The sequence below is a fragment of the Pseudorca crassidens genome, chromosome 5 (genome assembly GCF_039906515.1).
Source record: "Pseudorca crassidens isolate mPseCra1 chromosome 5, mPseCra1.hap1, whole genome shotgun sequence".
In the NCBI taxonomy this organism is placed as follows: Eukaryota; Metazoa; Chordata; class Mammalia; order Artiodactyla; family Delphinidae; genus Pseudorca; species Pseudorca crassidens.
In genome coordinates this window covers 13,426,335-13,450,254 of record NC_090300.1, presented here as the reverse complement: position 1 = coordinate 13,450,254, position 23,920 = coordinate 13,426,335, and the positions used below count along the sequence as shown (strand labels likewise).

The window sequence follows — 23,920 nt, the reverse complement described above, 5'->3', positions numbered from 1 at the left end:
CAATATTTCCCATCAATAAATAAGTGCTTTTTGCATAATGGAAATTAAGAGTCCCCTGAATACCATTAAGACGATCTTTTACACATTCAGTGTTGACTTCCAACCAAACTAGGGATATTTTTCTCGAATAGACTTGTAAGAGATTACTTGTTTTACTCTCAATTCTAGACTAGTAAAAACCTGATTAATAATTACAAGTGGCAAGCAAACAGACATCTTTAAAGGAAAAGAGGACTATCTGGAAAGAATGATCGTAAATTCAATATGCTGTAAATCTGACAAAGCATAATGAAAAAGAATGCATTGTCGGTACACTTCTTCGTTCCCAAGATGTGTATTTTGCGTCCATCCACACCATTAGCGTTTCTGCTTGCTTACAGCCTTTTTCCCTGCTGGATTCTTAGTAGTCACTGCACTCCAAACTCATGCCAGTTGAAAAGAAAGGTAACAAAGTTTTCCTCATCAACAGCCTGTAGGCTCACAAAATTGAACGTGTTCTTTTATCTGCCTGTGTTCATTTAGCCCACCAAGCAGTCTTTATTAAAGCTGAGGCATCAGGCAGTCAAAGTTCATTAATACCATTTATATAATCTCTGCAGTTTCAATTAACTCAGCAAGACATTCTACTACATGATAACAGTCTCATTAATTCAATAAAATCCCATAACTATTAACAACATGGTCGATGTTAAACGGGGTGTCACCTAGTACAAAATAATAGCTTTAGCAGCTTGTGATGAAACTTAAGATTTTTTCTTAAATTTGATCTGGCTAAAATATTCAGTCCTTTTACAGCAAGGGATTATTCCTATGTAAAGAATCTATAGAATTTTTAACATTAACAGGGAGTAATTTAAATCTTAAAAAGTGATACACAAGAGTAAATTAATAACACTTTCCTATTCAGTAATTGACAGACTTTGTCTAAATGATCAAGAGTCTGATCTGTTTATAGGCTTCCTCACAAACGCAGTGGGCTGCGTGCCTCACAAACGGTGGATGGTGCAGTTACGATGTTTTGGTTCCTTGTCCATGGAACTTGCTTCCATTATTATAAGATTTCCTGAATCTAGATTTTTCTTTCTCAAAAGAAAAAGAGGAAACAAATGTATAACTTGGGATAATTTTATTCCGACTTGATTTGTTATCATCAAATCTTTTACTGTGAGATATTTCCAAATATTTGAAAGAGAAGAGGGCACACTGAGGAGACAGGCTTGATGACAAAAGCCAACACAATGAGAAGAGGAGAAGAGAAATACAGAAGTAAACCTGGATCACTGGTGAAGAGCCTGAGGTACTGAACTAACAAATGCTGTGGAAACATTCTGCCCCCAGACTTCCTGCAAAGTGTGTTAATAACGTCCTTAGACTGTAAGTCATTCTGAATGGAATTTTCTGTTATTTGCTTCCAAAAAATCCTGATATACTGATTGAGATTTATTTTCTCCCAGTCTCCTTTTTGGTTTGTTTTTGGTCTTTGCACTTTATATCTGACCTGAATAGCCTGTCTTGCTTGGGAAGACCTTTCCTACCCTGAGATTATAAAAAAAAAGTTCTCCTAAATGTTTTTTCCAGAATTTTTATGTAATTTTAGTTTTTATAATGATATTTTTACTCCATCTGGAATTTCTTCTCCCAATAATGGTATAATTTAATCTTTTTTAGATAGAAAGCCAAATACAGCACGTCAATATCCTTTTCCCATTGAAAGAAAATGTCCTATCTTATATGAAGATCTCATTTACAACTGAACCTGTTCTTAGCTTGTTCCACTGATCTATTTCTCAGTTCCCACATTATTGTCGCATTGGTTTGATCACAGAACATTTGTAACAGTTTTCAGATCTCCCTGTGCCATTCTCCCCTTCCCCTGAATTCTGTGGCAGCTCCAACATATTTAATACTGACTGTAGCAATGATCACCATCACAGCCACCAACATGAACTCATAATGAGCACTACATGTCTTTAACTCTACAGAGTCAATACTATTATTGCCCTCATCAACGAAACTAAGGATTAGAAAAGTTACATGTGTATATTGTCTAAGACAAGGTAGCTACTTAAAGTGTTGGAGCCGAGATTCAAATCAAGGGATCCGAGTCTAGAGCCAGTGATCTTAACCACTAAGCTGTATTATCACCATTAAAATGACTATAAAGCTTCTTGGTGTAAAATTTAAAATCACTGTGCCCGGTTTTTAAAAACCATATCTCTCACTTAGACTATCAATGGAATGATAACACATTTATATATTAATTTGGGAAGAAGTAATATTTTTACTTAATGTCTTCCCACCTAAAAACACGTTATCACTTTTCTATTTATTCAACTCTTGCTCCAATAACATTTATAGTTTTCTTCATATAGCTTTTGATTTTATATTATTACATTTATTTTTAGACATTTTATAGTTTTGGTTGCCATTATGAGTAGGATATATTTTTCCATTTCCCATTCTAAAAGCTAAATATCACCATGTAATTAATATAAAGACATATTATTAGTATCGAAACTAAGATAAAATTAGTTCCCTTGGATATTCTATGTACACAATAACAAATACATTATTTAGGACAACTGTAATATGACCTGATTTATTATCTTTAAACAAATTAAGTCTATCTCAAATTAAATACACTGCTCTCACCATGCAGATGTTCTCTGTTATATTACACTGAATTTGGGTTGTCATCAGTTGGATGTCATAACTTTGGACTGTTGGAGAATTTATTAATATAGTTTGAATTCTCACTTAATATGCATTTTGAGAAATACATAAAAATATCTAACTTTGCGTATTTTTATTGGAACCCCATAAGGTTAAATGAAAACCTAGATACTTCTTTATAGATTAAATTAAAAATTTACATTTTGAAAAGAATAAACATAATCCAATAATCTTCTTTAATAATGAGATGAATTAAACATCAAGATCACAAGAATATCATATAAATTTCAGAAAGTTTAAAGGAACTTTCTGCAGTTATATTACTGGTAGATTTTGAAGAGTAAAAGGACATTTGATTATTCTCTACATGACATGCCACATATTTATAAATGCTGTACTTAGAAACAATATTTATATATACAACTCTGAAAAGCTTTATTACTAGATTGCCTTCAAAGATGCTGTTTATAAACAAACTCTCAAAAGTTGAAAGCAAAGATTGAATGCCTCATAGAAGACAATTTGGTGGAATGTCTTATAATAAGGAAGAAGCATATGTGCGTCAATGAGCTTACCTTTCTCACCATGCAGCTGACAAGCAGCTCTTTGATTGCTTTACTATTATGATGCAACTTTGGATACAATAAAGGCTACATTATTGCTCTGTCATTTGTCAAGCTGTATAGAAAATTCTGAGTCAATGGATGCCACCTGTACGATATTTTCATTACCTGCTTATAAAGCAACTGCTCGTTTTCTCTAGCATAACAGAAAAGAACATCTGTAAGAATTTTTCTCACATTTTCTTGTTGGAAAAACTGCATTTCAGGAAACCTGAAAAAAGAAAACACAGGATTGAAATCGGCTAGCACAATTCCAAGAGTTACCCTCAAATTCTCATCTCTGAGAGGTGCCATGGGCAGCTTTTGGTTTTAGTACAAGTCTGTATTTGCCAGGCAACTTATGCCATAGGTGGGACTCATGTGTTAAAGAAAAAAGGGTGAGAAAAAGGGAAACTACTGGATACCCTTCAACATCTAAATATTTCAAATGTCTTCGTATGTAAATGTCATCATATGCATGATGAATACAACAGTTTTTAAGCAAAACAAATTATAGCCTGTGCATTTGGTGTGGGGATTGCTTTGTTTTACCCCATTTGGTATACTGTGATATTGTAAGTACCAACTTTGTGGAAAAAAAAAATCATTATCCTATTTTTTTTGATGCAAATACCATGATTTAAATTATTATACATGACCACACCATTAGTTTTATCTGATTAAAACACAGACTTCAAATGGACTGAGTTAGTCAGTATTGCTTAAGTGATCTCTGGATCAAAAATTCTACCAGGTGCTTTGAGGTAATGTGAAATACAAAAGGGCAAGAGTATCCACCTGAAAGGAGCTTAAATAGTTGTTTATAATGCAAGAATTTACGACTGCAACAACCCAAAGAGCAAATACAGAGCAGTGCAATACACAGTGAATATACAGTCGACCCTGTGGATCCCTGGGTTTCGAATCTGCAGACTCAACCAACCGTGGATCAAAGATGTTTGGGGAAAAAAAATTCCAGAAAGTTCCAAAAAGCAAAACTTGCATTAGCCAGCATGCCAGCCACTATTTACATGGCATTTACATTGTAGTAGGTATTATAAGAAATCTAGAGATGATTTAAAGTATATGAGAGGATATGCATAGATTATATGAGAATATTACTCCATTTTATACAAGAGAGTTGAGCACCCATGGACTTTGGTATCTGTGGGAGTCCTGGAACTACTCTCCTATGAATACCAAGAGACGAGCCTATAAGGGAAGAAGGAATGTCATCTAGAAATAAGCAGCAAATGGGTTCAATCACAAAAGGTTTGAACAAGAATTTTTAGGAGAGGAGGAACATGGAACATCTGTGGGAAAAGTAACCAAATCAGAAGGAAAGCTATGAAGACACAGAAGGCAAAGAGTATTCCAAATGCAGAGCACTGTATGGTATTAGTAATGCAAAAGGAAAGCATCAATATTTCTGTGAAGTACTGCCACTTGGCAGCAGGGCAACAGGACAGAAGAAAAGGTGGGAGGTGTAGAAAAGAGCTTTGAATGCAGTATTTACAACTGAGGAAAAGCAACAGAGTGACTCTACATTTCTGAATAGGGAAGTACCAAAGAAGACAGTATTTGAGTAACCCTAAGTGGGATTAAGCCTGCAGGAGGAGAGACTGCAGGAAGGAGATAAGAGGACATTATACTGAGGTGAAATGGAAAAATCACAAACCTGAGAAGAAAAGCTGAAGTTCAGATCCCTGTTGCATAATTGCTGGCTGTGCGACCTTGAGTAAATGGCTGCTTAACGGCCTCATCTATAAGTAGCGATAATAATACTGATCTTGTGATGAAGATGAAATAATGTGAAAGCACCAAGAACAGCGCCTGGCAGCAGACGTTCAGGAAGAGAAGTGATTGCTAGTCTCTGAGTACTGGTACTTTAGGTGATGAAGATGTGAATGGGGTCGCATTGGAACTAGAAAACACGAGAATATGTAGTAAATACGCAAGAGGCTGAAAAGGAGGAGCGCCTAGAGCACGGAGGCACGCGGCATCACGGAAACAGAAAAATCTCCTTCGTTAGTCTCGTAAAGGCAGCAGTGGTTATTTTATTCATATTCTGATGGTTCACTGCTTCCTATCTCTGGCAACCTCTGCTCTTTTCTGCTTCCTTCTGATCCTCTTCGGGCACCCTGTGAGAGTGAGAACTTTCTCTCCAGTTCAGGCGGTTTGTGAAGCATCTCTTTCCTGGGCCTAATTTTTATAATAAATTACAGCCTGTTTCATCTTCCTCTGTTCATTTGACTTTTGCTTGAAATTCCCTTGGATGTACAATTTGTCCCCAGACACAGGTATCTGACCTGTTCTCTACCAACAAGGAAGCCTCTCCTTTGGGGGGCCGGTAATCAACAGTCCATGGGTCTGAACAACGTTATCTCAAGTCCATGCCTGAGATGGATGGCCCTCCAGACAGCCATCCAGATTAATGTGATGGCCCTCCAGACAGCCCAGACTGAAGCTCAGGAGTCTGACTAGGCACAAGTGACCATAGCTCCTAAAGAGGAGAGAAATTACCTGAAAGTAGATTCAGAGCAAGAATAATAACTATATCTTAGAAGCCAAAGAAGTTCCAGAAAGGTGTCAAATGCACTGAAGCAGGAAAGAAACAGAAAAACTTGTTAAATGACTTATTTGGGACAAAAGAAAGCTGCTAAAACCTTTAGATAGTCAAATATCCCAAATTAGAGTAATCAGGATGAAAGATAGGTAAGTAGTTAATAAAATGCTGGAAAGAAATTTCTTGGGAAAACTTAGTCACTAAAGTAAAAACAGAGTAACCCTTCTGAGACGAAACTGTTTCCCCTCCTTCCTCATCAGATGACTTAAATCTAGCCCTGTCGTGAAGTAGGCTTCCTGTCCCAGGATCTGGACAGATCACACAGATGCGTGATTTTGTGTGTCCCCTTCCATAACTATGCTTTGGAAACTGTCTATGAACACTGGCACCACCAAATTCCCTACAGTCACTGCAATCTGAATGGACTATGGGAGAAAGTACTAAAACCTACAACATTCACTTTGTAACAAATATCCATGAATTATATAAAGTAAGAATTTAATATCTTACTACTAAAAATGTAAATTATATTACATACCAATTCACAGTTTCCTTTAAATGCATACTAACCACTCGCAAGACTAAAAACTAGAGATCTATGAGGATCAAATTGCAGGTAGATAATTTAAATCACCCACTTTTAGCAAATACCCAATCAACTGAAAACGCGTATTAGGCAGACAGAGCATATCTATGTGATAGCACACCATCCACAATTCTAGTCTACAATGCTGAAGTGTCAATTTAGGAAGTTTCAGGATATCCTCTTTTTTAGAAAAGTGTGAGGTGCTCTCTAAATGCTGATGAAGAATCCACAGCATCAAACAAGTAACATGGGAAAGATTTCAGAAGAGTTCCAAAAGAGAAACAAAAGAAGCTGGAAAAAGAGATGACATTCAGAGAAGTTATAAGGTGAAAGAGTCCAGCTCAGAAGGTAACAGGCAAGGAGAACAGAAGCAGAGAGATTAATACCTGCTCCAGTATATCTGGGTAGTTAGCAGGTTAGCAGTACTTCCCAACTGCTCTGCTAAACAATGTGTCAGAGATATGCATTGAAGTAAAATTCCATGAGTTTAAAGTTACACAGAAGAACCTAGGTCATAAGGTTGATGAATATACCTGAATAATAACATATTTGCTACAACAAATACTTGGTTTCGTATTAACAGGCTTCAAGTAAGAAGGCATTCCATCTATAGGAATCAGAAATAAAAGGGAGAAAAGTAGTGAGTAGATTCTCTAGGAATAGTGATAAGCAGCTTTGATGATAGGTTTTAAGTTTCAAAATAGCTTCCCTAACATCTGGTGTTGATTCAGGGCAGGTAATCTGAACAGTAGTCTAACCCGAATATCACTGGAAAGGCAAATCTGGTTTTGAGACAATAACAAAAATCACAGAATACAGACCGAGGCTGGAGTCAACAACTGTGAAGATTTTGAAAAATCAATAGTGACTCTACAGTTTCATGCAAAAAAGAGAAATGGTAGTATATTCATTAAAGATGAGATAGAGAAAAAAAAATTTAGGATTGAAACTAGAGACATTTATGATTCACTCAAGCCAAAACCATCTGATAGGAAAGTAAAAGGAGAAAAGAATCACAATAAATGGGAACTGAAGATAAATTCTAAATTATTATTAGAAAATGAAAGTCAAGAGAACTAATTCCTGCATTTGGCCAGAAATGAAAGTGGAGATGGTAAACAGGTGAGGATGAAACTCTGATAGAGATAAAAAGCAAAGAGAAATTAATATTAAAGTATTCCATGATGTGATTTAGACTAATACCATTGAACATTTTTACCTGATGGAAAAAAAGGTGATAATTCAGTTTTTTGTTTTTGCGGTATGCGGGCCCTCTCACTGTTGTGGCATCTCCCGTTGCAGAGCACAGGCTCTGGACGCGCAGGCTCAGCGGCCATGGCTCACGGGCCCAGCCGCTCCGCGGCATGTGGGATCTTCCCAGATCGGGGCACGAACCCGTGTCCCCTGCATCGGCAGGCGGATTCTCAACCACTGCGCCACCAGGGAAGCCCGATAATTCAGTTTTAACTTAATAGATCAATATTTAAAATGCAGGAGTTTCTCTCTCAAGATGTGTGCAGGTATTAAATAGACAAATTTTACATAGTGCAAACTAACATCAAGAGATATAAAAGTCTGCTGTGTGAGTTTTGGTTTGTATCTTGAAATAACCCCACATTCGTAGGCAGTATAGTTTTCAACTTAAGTTTTAAAAAAATCTTTATCTAAAATCTTTCATATATAATCTTTTCATTATAATCTTTCATTTTAAATTCCAGCATTTATAAAGAGACAATAGTAGACTGAATTGCAGTATAGCCATTGCCCAGCTTCATCATTAATCAGTTCTTTTTTTTTTTTTTACATATCCTCCTCTCTCAATGTTGCATTTTGAAGCAAACCTGAGACATCACTACACCCATAATATTGCAGTGTGTATTTCTAAAACATAAAGACTCTCTAAAAACATAACCATAGCACCACTTTAACACTATAACTAATAAAAATAATCCATTGATTAAATCAAATATACAATCAATGTTCAAATTTCCCTAAATATTTTTCAGTTTGTTTCAATCAAGATCCAAGAATTTACACTGCAACTTGTTGATATATCTCTTAAGAGTTTTTTACTCCATAGACGTGCCCCTCCCTCCCTCCCTCCCTTCCTTCCTCTCTCCCTCTCCCTCTCTCTCTTACAATGTATTTGTTAAAGAAACCAGGCTCTTTACCCTGTAGAAACTTCCCACATTCTGAATTTTACTTATTGTTCCTCCATTTTGTTATGTGACACATTCCTCTCCTCCCCACCGCGCCCCACCCCCCACCTCCACACCCCCGCCCCCCGCTGTATTTCCTATAAACTGGTAGGTAGGTCTAGAGACTTCATCAGGTTCAGGTTCAACTTTCAACAAAAACCTTCATGGGTGGCATGGTGGCTTTAGTACATGTTCACGAATTCTTTGGCACTCCTCTCGTACAAAGGTGGAGGAGCCTAACTTCCTTCCCTCTTCAGATGTGCTGTCCTCAGTGATGAGCTTCTCACAAAGAGAAGACAGCACAAGTGATGCTGCGACACAGCTTCTGTCTGCCTCTCCGTCTGGACACATCGTGGAACCCAGACGCTGTGCTGCTAGAAGTCAAGCAGCTACAGGAGAGGCCGTGGGGAGGTGTTCCAGCCACAGCTCCAGAGGTCTCTGCTGAGAGCCGGCTTCAACAGTCAGGCAGGAAAGTGAACACGTCTTCCAATGATTCCAGTCCTTAACCTTCAAGCTGGCCTGGCCAACACCATGTGGAACAGAGACAACCTGCCTGCTCAGCCCTACCCAAGTTGGAGATTCATCAACAAAATTAATTCTGCTGTTCTTTTAAGCTTTGGGGTGGTTTACAATGCAGCAATAGCTAACGGGTACAGATGGTACTGTGTACCTCCATCAGGAGGCATACATTTTTAGCTTCTCTTTCTGTGATGATCGATGATCATTGCCTAGGTGTATTAATTCATTAGAGGTGGTAAGATGGCAAGACTACAACTTTACCCTTTTTCCTTTCATTATTATCTAAAATACATATATAAAGAAAAATTTACCCTTGTCAATTTTTAGTCATCCTGAAGTACAGATCACTATAATTTTGAAAAACATAGTTGGTTTCCATTATATTTACTCATGGATGCTTGTGGACATCTAAGCTCTATGAATGATAAATGACACTAATTCTGTCACGAAAATAGGTTATGATAACCAGACTATTCTATTCGCCTTTTGGATATCTTCCCATGCAACTGCAGCATATGGGAACAAGTCAGGAGGTGAGGGATGGAGTACAGCTAAACAACAACGTCAGACCCAGTAACCAGGAACCCAGGTGCCTGACGGGAGCTAACTGGAAAGACACAGAAACTTCGCACAGGGCTGTGGTCGCTCATAACACAGACAGAGGATGAAGGGAAGCTAGACAAATATCTGGGGTGTCTATGATGGAGAGTTCCTCAGACAACAAAGAGACAAAAAGAACATTTCCTAAGCAAGAAAAGGGTTAAGAAAAGAGTGAAATGACAAAGGGCTTTGTCACTGCATAATAGTACATAATTAGGTAATTAGAAGTATTAAAACAGACAAAGCACTGGGCCCAGCTGAATTACTGAAGATGCAAGTATTCAATAAGATGCCCCAAGGGAAAAAATAAAACCCTTGGGGAAGGTTTATAGTCAAGCAGGAGGAAGGAGCAGCACAGGAGGGCTTGAAGGAACAATAATTGATGTTACGTGGGTACTTTAAAACCAGAACTTCACTACCAGCATCCATCTAAAATTTAAAATGAGCAGATGAAAACTCCCTAGAATACTATTAAACACCAAAATAACTATAATACCTTTCTCTGGTTTGTTGTTTTATTAAAGAAAAACTGAAAAAAAAAAATCAAGCAAAAACCACAGAGGAGCAATTTGATATAAAATGAACGGAGGCACACTATGTATTTTTTATTCCTGTCCTCCCTACTTTGGTTGATGATTTCACCATCCCCCCTATTCAAACAAATCTGCTTTCTCCTCATTCCAGGTACACGGCAGGACTGAACTTCCCAGCATCCTCTTCAGTGAGCTGTGGCCACTGGGATGGGAGTGGCCATGACATGTGACCACAAAATTCACATTTCCCCCAGCCCCCATCAGGCCCCATCCACATTTCCCCTTCCAGCTGGACAGAATGGAAAAGGTCATCTGGGAAACTTGGGAAGCTACATATGGACTGTGGTGGTTTTAAAAATACATCTGCCAATTCTTTAACACACTGCCCTTCCTCCATGGATTGTTTGCTTTAGGGGAAGAATCCTCTGGAGAAAAGACACTTAAGCAGCGCCATGGCGAGACCCACATGGAGAGGAACCCACAGGGGTCCTCCAGCCCTCATTAGGCCTCCACACGACCGCAGCTCCAGCTGACACCTGACTGCAAGCTCAAGAGAGACCCCTGAGCCAGGACCACAGCTGCTCCCAAACTCCTGATCTCCAGCAACTATGAAATACAATACATGATTATAGTTCCAAGTGATTACATTTTGGTTGATGTATTATGCAGCAAATAGATGACGATAAGAGGTTTTGATACCTGAAACTGGGCTGTTTTTTAAAAAACAATAAAATATGTGGTAGAGGTGTCTATAGGACTGGACAGGAGCTGGAAGGACCTTGCACAGACCCCACTGAAAGACTAAAGGATCTGAAAGAGATGATTAGCCAGACAGCCCACGAGGCTGCCAGTGAGGGCGTAAATCTAAGTGAGGAAAACATCACAAGAAAAGTGGAGAGAAAAGATTCCTTATTAGGTACTGACAACACAGCAGCCTCTAGTTATTTGGAATACTGAAAATGTACCTAATACACCGGGTGATCTAGCCAAGGAGACTGTCCAGGCAGTGCGGAAGGTGCTGCCTGGTGTTGCTTGTTATTTACAGTAGAATGGAAAAGGAGGAAAGTGGAAGAACTGCTCAACGCAGAGGCGCTGGGACTTGCTGGGCTTGAAAATACAACCTTTTCTCCTTCTCATCCTCTCGTCACAAATGAAGCATTTAAGACACTGCTTCTGGGCAAAGATCGAATATAAGACACAGTCAGGAAAACAAGGTCCAAAGATGAAACCAAGGGTGTGAATGTAAAATACTTTGTTAAGATCTCAGAAAGCTCTAAAGCAGTGCATCAGAGAACCTCCTGTCAGACAAGACACCCTGATGCCCTGGAAAGATCTAAAAATCATGCCCCAAAGAGCCCTCGGCAGCCAGAGGTCGGGGACGCTGCTTAACACCCCACTGCGTGGGACAGCCTCTCACAACAAAGAATTAATTGGTCCAAAAGGTCAATACTCCCACGGGTGAGAAACTTTACATTAGAACATATGAACCCAGAGGGCAGAAACAGTAGCTATGTATTGAATCTCTAGAACATTCTGAGTAAGAGTTGAGATAACACTCATGCCTTCGTGTCCTGTGTGCTCCACAGAGTGCTCTGCATACACAAAGTATTTGATAAATGCTTCTAGAACTGAGAAAGCGTTAAATTCAGGCAAACTAGATTAACATAAAACGTTACAGATCTGTGGAAAGACCTGGGGTCCCAGGTGTTATTTCCATTTCAGCCGTTAACAAGTTGTATTTTCTTAAGTCATTCTTTCTGAGCTTCAACTTTACGCGTTTGCAAAATAAAAGGACTTAAGTAGATGACTACCAACGACACAAATGCCTGTTATGGATGCCTGGTACTGGGGAATATGAAAGATATAGAACAGAAAAACTAAGTACTTAAGAAAATCTAGGCGAGAAAGTAGACATTTTACAGATATTTTTAAAAGGAAGATAATTACAATAAAATACGCAGGGTCTACAAAAGAACAGAAGACACACTATTTTCCTTATCAGGATCCTCAACTTCTGGAATAGTAGCTGCTACATAGTAATTTCTCAAGTAGCATTTGTTGAATGAGTAAATAAATCTACAAACCTACAAATAAACAAACCAACGAAAAATGAGAATGAAATCATGAACTCAAGGGCTGGAGGTGAAAAGGCAAAGCATAACAAAGGCCAGACCACAGTTCGGCTACCTGTTTTTTGCAACTAATGAATACATAAGCAACATATAGTTTTCACAGGCCATAAACTGGAGGTGAACAGAAAGAAAGCAGGAATCTGTTGTGATGACAAGGGTGTGATCCAGCCCAAGAGGATAGCAGGAAAGTCTCCAAGAGCCTAACAGAGAAGGTGGGAATTTGAAATCGCCATACAGGTGAGAAGACAAAGCAGAAGGGTTAGGATGACAGGAAATATCAAAGAATGATAGGACAGGGCAGTTGGGGCTGGAGTTTCAGGGGGTGGTATCTGTCACCAACCAAATAGAGGTTTTCATCCAAGGTTCTTTCTAGTTCTCCAATGCCCTGAGTTACGTAGCAAGCCCTCTACTCCACTGCCTCTCTGTCTCAAATTAAAAAAAAAAAAAAAAAAAAAATATTTTTTTACTGATACCATAAAGGTGAAAAATTAAGAAAAAAAATAGATAGATAGAAATATGCACTTTAAGTGCAAGGCTTTGTCACACTGAAAATACAGACTTTATTTTGCACTTTTTCAGCAATTAAGAAAAAATTTTAAAGCAATTGAAAGCATTTACCCTTGAAGTACTTAAGTGGTGTCAATTCCAAATGTGTGAAAGTTCCGAAAATACTGTGACCCTACTGAACAGGATAGGCCAACTAGGAATGTTTCAGGATGAGGCATTACTTTACCACCCACCAGACTTTACTTTTTAACCTTCTCATAATCAATATGTGAACCCACAACTATAAATAGTGCTAAAAAATTCTGGCTTAATTTACAAGGAGGACCTCAAAAGTAAAAATTCTGGTCAGCTGCTCAGAGTGATGTAACTCTGCTGCCACGACATGGACCGCTGCTCCCGAATCCCACAGACAGGGAGTGCCAGGATGCTAATCAAAGCACCACGACTGCAGCAAATACACCTATATTGTCACTCAAACACTATAAAATTTTTTTAAAGTTTAAAAATATCCCATAAATTGGGACAAATGTGTGGTAAGAATCTGCATGCTTAAATGGAACAGAAATGAGAAAAATACACATCAAAAACATGAGCAGTACAGGAAAATACATATTTCTAAATATATATATGCAACCACGAGAATCCAATATTTTATTTTTACCTTAAGTGTTGTCAAATGAGGAAGGACTACAGGCCATTTGACAGAAGAATTGTTTCTTGTGTTCCTGAAAATTTGTTTCTCCCCCTCTTTAATATTTAGGAAACACACACACAGGTTGCCGACAACTCAGAGAGAGCGGCTTGTGTTGTAGTTTTCACTTCCGTGGCTGTGAACAAGTGCATATGCGAAGGCTGGTCGTGAACGCACAAGCATGTACTGTGCCGGCATCAAATAAAATCACAACACACAACACCAAGTACAGCCACTCATTCGTGTGTGCCTGCAGTCCACCTCGAGGAGACTGAAAATACAAACACAAGCTGCTATTTTGGTGTGATCACACGAACGTGGCAGCTTGTGTGGGTTTTTTTCTCTGTAACATTTTAACACTGGGCAGATTGTCTGCATTAACACACACCAAAATCAATTCTGCTCCGAAATTGCTTGTAAAAATCTTCTTTCCCTGAGAAATTCGGTTTTTATTTAAGTAAAAAAAAAAAAAACAAGGGGCTTGGAGGAAACTGTGTAAAAGATACCAACATTTAGGGTATCTTAACTTTGCAAAGTGTGACAATCAATGCTGGACGAGGGAACAGGCAGTACTTCTCCCAAAAACGGGAACTGTGCAGAAGATGGACTTTAAATAAGAAAAAGAAAGAAAGAAAAAAACAACCCAACAACTTTGTAAAATCACTTTTGTATATTATTAATACAGAAAACATTTTCAAACTAGTCTAATTTCAAGCTGCCCACTACAATATAACACTAAATTTGATCAAAAACTCAGATAAGACTTGTACACTATAAAAATTCACAGAGGTTTCTTAAGGGCAGAGAAAGGAAACAAAAGCAAATACTGGGCAGAGGTCATATCTAAAAGTTCACTATGAATAGAAAATAAAATGCAGACATTCCTATCATATACTGCACAATAATATAACAACAACAAATTATTTGCACAGCACTGTTCAGTAGAACTTCCTATGATGATAGGAACGTCCGCTATCTGTGCTGGCCTCTAAAGTAGCCATTAGCACTTGAGATGTGGCTTCTGAAGACATAGTTTATCTTGTTTAATCCAAATTAATTTCAACTTAAATAGCCACATGTGCCTGGTGGCTACCAAACTGGACAGCACACATCTGTGGTGTTTTTTTTTTTTTTGAATTTCTGAATTTTATTTTATATAGCAGGTTCTTATTAGTCATCAATTTTATATACATCAGTGTATACATGTCAATCCCAATCGCCCAATTCAGTACACCACTACCACCACCACCACCACCACTTTCCCCCCTTGGTTTCCATACATTTGTTCTCTACATCTGTGTCTCAATTCCTGCGCTGCAAACCGGTTCATCTGTACCATTCTTCTAGGTTCCACATATATGTGTTAATATACGATACTTGTTTTTCTCTTTCTGACTTACTTCACTCTGTATGACAGTCTCTAGATCCATCAGCGTCACAACAAATGACCCAATTTCGTTCCTTTTTATGGCTGAGTAATATTCCATTGTATATATGTGCCACATCTGCTTTATCCATTCAACTGTCAATGGGCATTTAGGTTGCTTCCATGACCTGGCTATTGTAAATAGTGCTGCAATGAACATTGCGGTGTATGTGTCTTTTTGATTTATGGTTTTCTCTGGGTATATGCCCAGTAGTGGGATTGCTGGATCCCCTGGAAATTCTATTTTTGGTTTTTTAAGGAACCTCCATACTGTTCTCCATAGTGGCTGTATCAATTTACATTCCCACCAACAGTGCAAGAGGGTTCCCTTTTCTCCACACCCTCTCCAGCATTTGTTGTTTGTAGATTTTCTAATGATGCCTATTCTAACTGGTGTGAGGTGATACCTCATTGCAGTTTTGATTTGCATTTCTCTAATAATTAGTGATGTTGAGCAGCTTTTCATGTGCTTCTTGGCCATCTGTATGTCTTCTTTGGAAAAATGTCTATTTAGGTCTTCTGCCCATTTCTGGATTGGGTTGTTTGTTTTTTTAACATTGAGCTGCATGAGCTGTTTATATATTTTGGAGATTAATCCTTTGTCCGTTGATTCGTTTGCAAATATCTTCTCCCATTCTGAGGGTTGTCTTTTCGTCTTCTTTATGGTTTCCTTTGCTGTGCAAAAGCTTTTAAGTTTCATTAGGTCCCATTTGTTTATTTCCGTTTTTATTTCCATTACTCTAGGAGGTGGATCAGAAAAGATCTTGCTGTGATTTATGTCAAAGAGTGTTCTTCCTATGTTTTCCTCTAACAGTTTTATAGTGTCCACTCTTACATTTCGGTCTCTAATCCATTTTGAGTTTATTTTTTGTGTATAGTGTTAGGGAATGTTCTAATTTCATTCTTTTACATGTAGTTGTCCAGTTTTCCTAGCACCACTTATTGAAGAGACTGTCTTTTCTCCATTGTATATCCTTGCTTCCTTTGTCATAGATTAGTTGACCATAGGTGTGTGGGTTTATCTCTGGGCTTTCTATCTTGTTCCATTGATCTATGTTTCTGTTTTTGTGCCAGTACCATATTGTCTTAATTATTGTAGATTTGTAGTATAGTCTGAAGTCAGGGAGTCTGATTCCTCCAGCTCTGTTTTTTTCCCTCAAGACTGCTTTGGCTATTCGGGGTCTTTTATGTCTCCATACAAACTTCAAGATTTTTTGTTCTACTTCTGTAAAAAATGCCATTGGTAATTTGACAGGGATTGCACTGAATCTGTAAACTCCTTTGGGTAGTATAGTCATTTTCACAATATTGATTCTCCAATCCAAGAACATGGTATATCTCTCCATCTGTTGGTATCATCTTCAATTTCTTTCATCAGTGTCTTATAGTTTTCTGCATACAGGTCTTTTGTCTCCATAGGTAGGTTTATTCCTAGGTATTTTATTCCTTTTTTTGCAATGGTAAATGGGAGTGTTTCCTTAATTTCTCTTTCAGATTTTTCATCATTAGTGTATAGGAATGCAAGAGATTTCTGTGCATTAATTTTGTATCCTGCAACTTTACCAAATTCATTGATTAGCTCTAGTAGTTTTCTGGTGGCATCTTTAGGATTCTCTATGTATAGTATCATATCATCTGCAAAGAGTGACAGTTTCACTTCTACTTTTCCAATTTGTATTCCTTTTATTTCTTTTTCTTCTCTCATTGCCGTGGCTAGGACTTCCAAAACTATGTTGAATAATAGTGGTGAAAGTGGACATCCTTGTCTTGTTCCTGATCTTAGAGGAAATGCTTCCAGTTTTTCACCACTGAGAATGATGTTTGTCATATGTGGCCTTTATTATGTTGAGGTAGGTTCCCTCTATGCCCACTTTCTGGAGAGATTTTATCATAAGTGGGTGTTGAATTTTGTCAAAAGCTTTTTCTGCATCTATTGATATGATCATATGGTTTTTATTCTTCAGTTTGTTAATATGGTGTATCACATTGATTGATTTGTGTATATTGAAGAATCCTTGCATCCCTGGGATAAATCCCACTTCATCATGGTGTATGATCCTTTTAATGTGTTGTTGGATTCTGTGTGCTAGTATTTTGTTGAGGAATTTTGCATCTATATTCATCAGTGATATTGGTCTGTAATTTTCTTTTTTTGTAGTATCTTTGTCTGGTTTTGGTATCAGGGTGATGGTGGCCTCATAGAATGAGTTTGGGAGTGTTCCTTCCTCTGTAATTTTTTGGAAGAGTTTGAGAAGGATGGGTGTTAGCTCTTCTCTAAATGTTTGATAGAATTCACCTGTGAAGACATCTGGTCCTGGACTTTTGTTGGAAGATTTTTAATCACAGTTTCAACTTCACTACTTGTGATTGGTCTGTTTATATTTTCTATTTCTTCCTGGTTCCATCTTGGAAGGTTGCGCTTTTCTCATAATTTGTCCATTTCTTCCAGGTTGTCCATTTTACTGGCATAGAGTTGCCTGTAGTAGTCTCTTAGGATGCTTTGGATTTCTGCGGCGTCTGCTGTAACTTCTCCTTTTTCATTTCTAATTTTATTGATTTGAGTCCTCTCCCTCTTTTTCTTGATGAGTCTAGCTAATGGTTTATCAATTTTGTTTATCTTCTCAAAGAACCAGCTCTTAGTTTTATTGATCTTTGCTATCGTTTTCTTTGTTTCTATTTCATTTATTTCTGCTCTGATCTTTATGATTTCTTTCCTTCTGCTAACTTTGGGTTTTGTTTGTTCTTCTTTCTCTAGTTCCTTTAGGTGTAAGGTTAGATTATTTATTTGAGATTTTTCTTGTATCTTGAGGTAGGCTCGTATAGCTATAAACTTCCTTCTTAGAACTGCTTTTGCTGCATCCCATAGGTTTTGGATCATTGTGTTTTCACTGTCATTTGTCTCTAGGTATTTTTTTATTTCCTCTTTGATTTCTTCAGTGATCTCTTGGTTATTTAGTAACGTATTTTTTAGCCTCCATGTGTTTGCGGTTTTTATGTATTTTTCCCCATAATTCATTTCTAATCTCAGAGCATTGTGGTCAGAAAAGATGCTTGATATGATTTCAATTTTCTTAAATTTACTGAGGCTTGATTTATGACCCAAGATGTGATTTATCCTGGAGAACGTTCCATGTGCACTTGAGAGGAAAGTGTAATCTGCTGTTTTTGGATGGAATGTCCTATAAATATCAATTAAATTTATCTGGTCTACTGTGTCATTTATAGCTTCTGTTTCCTTATTTATTTTCATTTTGGATGATCTGTCCACTGGTGTAAGTGAGGTGTTAAAGTTCCCCACTATTACTGTGTTACTGTCGATTTCCTCTTTCATAGCTGTTAGCATTTGCCTTACGTATTGAGGTGTTCCTATGTTGGGTGCATATATATTTATAATCATTATAGCTTCTTCTTGGATTGATCCCTTCATCATTATGTAGTGTCCTTTCTTGTCTCTTGTAACATTCTTTAAAGTCTGTTTTATCTGATATGAGTATTGCTACTCCAGCTTTCTTTTGGTTTCCATTTGCATAGAATATCTTTTTCCATCCCCTCACTTTCAGTCTGTATGTGTCCCTAGGTCTGAAGTGGGTCTCTTGTAGACAGCATATATATCTTTTTTTGTATCCATTCAGCAAGCCTGTGTCTTTTGGTTGGTTAAACGTCCTTAAATTCAGGTTTAAGGTAATTATGGATACGTATGTTCCTATGACCATTTTCTTAATTGTTCTAGGTTTGTTTTTGTAGGTCCTTTTCTTCTCTTGTGTTTCCCACTTAGAGAAGTTCCTTTAGCATTTGCTGTAGAGCTGGTTTGGTGGTGCTGAATTCTCTTAGCTTTTGCTTGTCTGTAAAGCTTTTGATGTCTCCATCGAATCTGAATAAGATCCTTGCAGGGTAGAGTAATCTCAGTTGTAGGTTCTTCCCTTTCATCACTTTAAGTATATCATGTCACTCCCTTCTGGCCTGTAGAGTTTCTGCTGAGAAATCAGCTGTTAACCTTACGGGAGTTCCCTTCTATGTTATTTGTCGTTTTTCCCTTGCTGCTTTCAATAATTTTTCTTTGTCTTTAATTTTTGCCAGTTTGATTACTATGTGTCTTGGCATGTTTCTCCTTGGGTTTATCCTGTATGGGACTCTCTGTGTTTCCTGGACTTGGGTGGCTATTTCCTTTCCCATGTTAGGGAAGTTTTCGACTATAATCTGTTCAAATATTTTCTCAGGTCCTTTCTGTCTCTCTTCTCCTTCTGGGACCCCTATAAGGCGAATGTTGTTGCGTTTAATGTTGTCCCAGAGGTCTCTTAGGCTGTCTTCATTTCTTTTCACTCTTTTTTCTTTATTCTGTTCCTCAGCAGTGAATTCCACCATTCTGTCTTCCAGGTCACTTATCCGTTCTTCTGCCTCAGTTATTCTGCTATTGATTCCTTCTAGTGTAGTTTTCGTTCTCGATCTTTGCCTCCTTTCTTTTTCCGAGGTCCTGGTTCATCTTCACTATCATTATTCTGAATTCTTTTTATGGAAGGTTGCCTATCTCCACTTCATTTAGTTGTTTTCCTGGGGTTTCATCTTGTTCCTTCATCTGGTACATAGCCCTCTGCCTTTTTATCTTGTCTATCTTTCTGTGAATGTAGTTTTTGTTCCACAGGCTCCAGGATTATAGTTCTTCTTGCTTCTGCTGTCTGCCCTCTGGTGGATGAGGCTATCTAAGAGGCTTGTGCAAGTTTCCTGATGCAAGGGACTGGTGGTGGGTAGAGCTGGCTGTTGCTCTGGTGGGCAGAGCTCAGTAGTACTTTAATCCCCTTGTCTGCTGATGGGTGGGGCTGGGTTCCCTCCCTGTTGGTTGTTTGGCCTGAGGCAACCCAACACTGGAGCCTACCTGGGCTCTTTGGTGGGGCTAATGACAGACTCTGGGAGGGCTCATGCCAAGGAGTACTTCCCAGAACTTCTGCTGCCAGTGTCCTTGTCCCCACGGTGACCAACAGCCACACCCCGCCTCTGCAGGAGACCCTCCAACACTATCAGGTAGGTCTGGTTCAGTCTCCCCTGGGGTCACTGCTCTTTCCCCTGGGTCCCGATGCACACACTACTTTGTGTGTGTCCTTCAAGAGTGGAGTCTCTGTTTCCCCCAGTCCTGTCGAAGTTCTGCAGTCAAATCCCGCTAGCCTTCAAAGTCTGATTCTCTAGGAATTCCTCCTCCCATTGCCGGACCCTCAGGTTGGGAAGCATGACATAGGGCTCAGAACCTTCACTCCAGTGGGTGGACTTCTGTGGTATAAGAGTTCTCCAGTTTGTGAGTCGCCCACCCAGCAGTTATGGGATTTGATTTTGCTGTGATTGCGCCCTTCCTTTCGTCTCATTGTGGCTTCTCCTTTGCCTTTTGATGTGGGGTATCTTTTTTGGTGAGTTCCAGTGTCTTCCTGTTGATGACTGTCCAGCAGCTAGTTGTGATTCTGGGGTTCTCGCGCGAGAGAGTGAGCGCACATCCTTCTACTCTGCCATCTTGGGTCCTTCTTTTTTTATTTTTTAACAGAAAAAAAAAGGCGTGGAAAAATGCTCTACATTCGGAATTTTTACATCTGTGGTTTTAAAGAGAACATTTTATCAATTATTAATGAATCCACAAAATATCAAATGACAAGATAAAAAAAAATTTGAGGAAAGAAAGTTTGCTGAAATAGATTACGTCTACAGCTTGGCCCATACGGGAACTATAAATGAAAGGGAGCATCAAATGAGAAAGCTGGATCATTAAAGATTTAACCATGTCATGGAGATTCAAGTGGGACAGAGCGGAATGAACTATGAGTGAGCTGCCTGAACTGCCAACCCTAAGGACCCTACGATAACCAAAAACATGAAAGACCAGAAACTGAAGACAACGACCAGGAAACCTGACAGGCAGTGAGATCGACTGTTAAACATAGGTACCATTACAATAATAAAAGTAAGTTAAAGAATTTTAATCATTTAATTCAGGAGAGAGGGAGAACGCATTTGAAGAAAAGCCGGGCCATAGCTTATAAATATGTTTGGCAATAGCTTATAAATATGTTACTTTGCAAATGATGTTGTAGACGCTATAAATATACTTTTAGAATAGACCTTGATAGACCAAATAACAGACTTCTTTGGTATCTAATATGGAAATGATCTTTTATTCTGAACTCAACATTTCCCATCATTTTAAATAATACTGAATTTCATTTAATGTTACAGCCTTTGAAGCATGGCAAAATTGGTTCAGAATGGACGATTCAAGTTCTGAATTCGAAATGCTGTAAATTGGAAGCTACTTGATTTACCTTTTGATTTTCAGCTGTTTGTTTTTCATTCAGTAATAAAAATGAGAACAGTAACAACCTCATTGGGTTGAGGTAAGGAACAATTAATTGAAATGAATACAAAACGCTTTGAGGCAAAAAAAAGTTAGTAGAAGAAAAGAATATTAAAATTAGTTGAACGAGGAGATTATATTTAATACGGTGACATATTCAGATCAAATACATTCAATAATGATGGCAACAACACAGCTCACGAGACGAAATTATCTTGTTTAAACTCAGACTAGAAGGCTGACAATAGTATTTTTTTAAGTGTGTTCATGTTTCTGAAGAGTGAAAATGTTAGAGACTGTTATTACTAAAATTGAACAATACCGATCATCAGTGATAAGATTCACCATCAAAGAGCATTTATTAATAAGCATAACCCTGATTCTGCACAGTGTGACAGAAGTAAGATTTGGTCCATGCCCTCCAGGGGTTACCATCAGGTCTGAAAGATGAGACCTGGGCTGATACCAGAGCTCCTGTGCGTACTCTTTCCATCATAGTATTGCTATTTTGCACTGTAACTTTTTTTAGGTCTGCTTTCTCTATTAGACTTTGAGCTTCTTAAGGGCCCATGCCATATTTGTCTTGGCATCTGCAGTGCCAAGGAGATTAATATAAATGTATCGAATACATTGGCAGATTGAACACACTGGCAGGTCTAAATAAATATAAGATGAAATAAACTTAAGTAATATTATCACAGAGTTATTAAGAAAATTCCACTGGAACACAGAATCGGCACGAATGATTTCCAATTGTAAAGACTGGAACATGCGTCATGAACAGGGTGGTGATGAACTCAGGCCTTGAAGGATGAGCTGTCAGGACTCCAACAGGGAGCAGTAGGGGGAAGTGTAATTCCAGCAGAGGAGCAGCTGAAGAATGCAAATGGAAAGCAAAAACCTGTGCAGGAAACAATGCCAGAGCACTGGTCTAAAAGGGAATTCTGGAGGGACGTCAGGTTTCTGGTTCTTCATATAAGTAGCTTGGACATCACTACTCTATCCTAACAACAAGTAAAAAGCCGAGCAGACTGAAAAACCAACAGCTCTTCTTGGATTCCTAAGAGAGGCGAGGACACAGGGCAAACCGCTGTCCCCAAAATTGGAGAGACAGACACACAAATACAGGGAGCCACACTTAGCAGAACAAAGACTCACAAGCAAAACCCCTGGCAGGAACCAGTGCTGGGGAAGGAAAACCTGAACTGTAATTGACAGATTGCTAGAAGCTCACTGGACAGCTCTGAGAGTTCAAAAACTCCAGGAAAACCCCATCACAGGGAGGCCCACACAATATTGTGAGATTTACTTCCAGGAGCTCGACCAGGTTCCCACAGTAAGTATCAGAGGAAAATCCCCTCAGCTTCCGACAGGTGAAGGGGTAAAGGGGGCAATCTGAATAGAGCACTCTGCTCTTCTTAACAAGGCCTGCCTGCAAAGAAAACTAGTTAACCAGAGGCTAACCTGCTGGGATACCATCAGACCCTAACTGACCTGGGGAAAGGCAAATACCCAACTCCAATGCCCTCTGCCATCCTGTCCCATCTAAGTGGGTAGGGAAACCTGAGAAACATTTGTGAAGGGCACAGTCCAGAGGCACATCCCTAAAAGACTGGTGGTAAGTCTAAAGAACACTTCCCCTCTCCCCTCACCTTATCACCACATTACTAACGACCTATTTACAGCAGTTCCTTCAGCCAGTACAAATGTCTGGCTATCATAAAACAACAACAAACTTCACAAGGCACACCAAAAAGCAAGAAACAAACAAACAATTCGAAGAGACAGAGCAAATATCAGAACCAAAGAAAGCAGGGATGTTGGAATTAGGGAATCAGGAAGTTAAAACAAGTATGATTAACATGCTCAGGGCTCTAGTGGATCAAGTAGATAGCATGCAAGAACAGACAGGCAATGTAAGCCAAAGATGGAAATCCTAAGAAAGAACCAAAAAGAAATTCTAGACATACAAAAACACTGTAAGAGAAATGAAGAACGCCTTTAATGGGCTCCTTAGTAGACCGGACACAGCTGAGAAAAGAATCTGCACCAGAGGATATCTCAATAGAATCCTCAACAACTGAAAAGCAAAGAGAACAAAGACAAAAAAATAGAACAGAACATCCAAAGACTGTGGGACAACCATAAAAGGTGTAACATACACATCATGGAAATATCAGAAGGAGAAGAGAGAGAAAAAGGAACAGGAGAAATATTTGAAATAATAACTGAGAAATTCCCCAAATTAATGTCAGCTACCAAACCACAGAACCAGGAAGCTCAGAGACTACCAAGGAATATAAACGCCAAAAGAATGACACCTAGGTATACCATTTGCAAACTGCTGAAAATCAAAGATAAAGTCCTCAAAGTGGGGGGGGGGGACATCTTTTCTATATAGGAATAAGGAACTACATCCAACTTCTCCTCAGAAACCATGCAAGACAGAAGAGCATGAACTGAAATATTTAAAGTGTTGAAAGGGAAGAAACCCACCAACCTGGAATTCTGTATCCCACAAAATTACCCTTCAAAAGTGAAGGAGAAAAAAAACTTTCT

The 23,920-nt window shown here is 38.6% G+C and overlaps 1 protein-coding gene across 6 annotated transcripts in view; it reads right to left on the bottom strand.

Moving 5' to 3' along the window:
• TBC1D5 (TBC1 domain family member 5) overlaps positions 1-23,920 on the bottom strand; it is a 541,587-nt gene that overhangs the window by 219,104 nt on the left and 298,563 nt on the right. For all 6 annotated transcript variants that reach the window (XM_067737391.1, XM_067737392.1, XM_067737390.1 and 3 more), the window contains one exon: positions 3,405-3,507. In XM_067737391.1, coding sequence (XP_067593492.1) covers positions 3,405-3,507 — 103 coding nt within the window. The remainder of the gene's footprint in view (positions 1-3,404; positions 3,508-23,920) is intronic.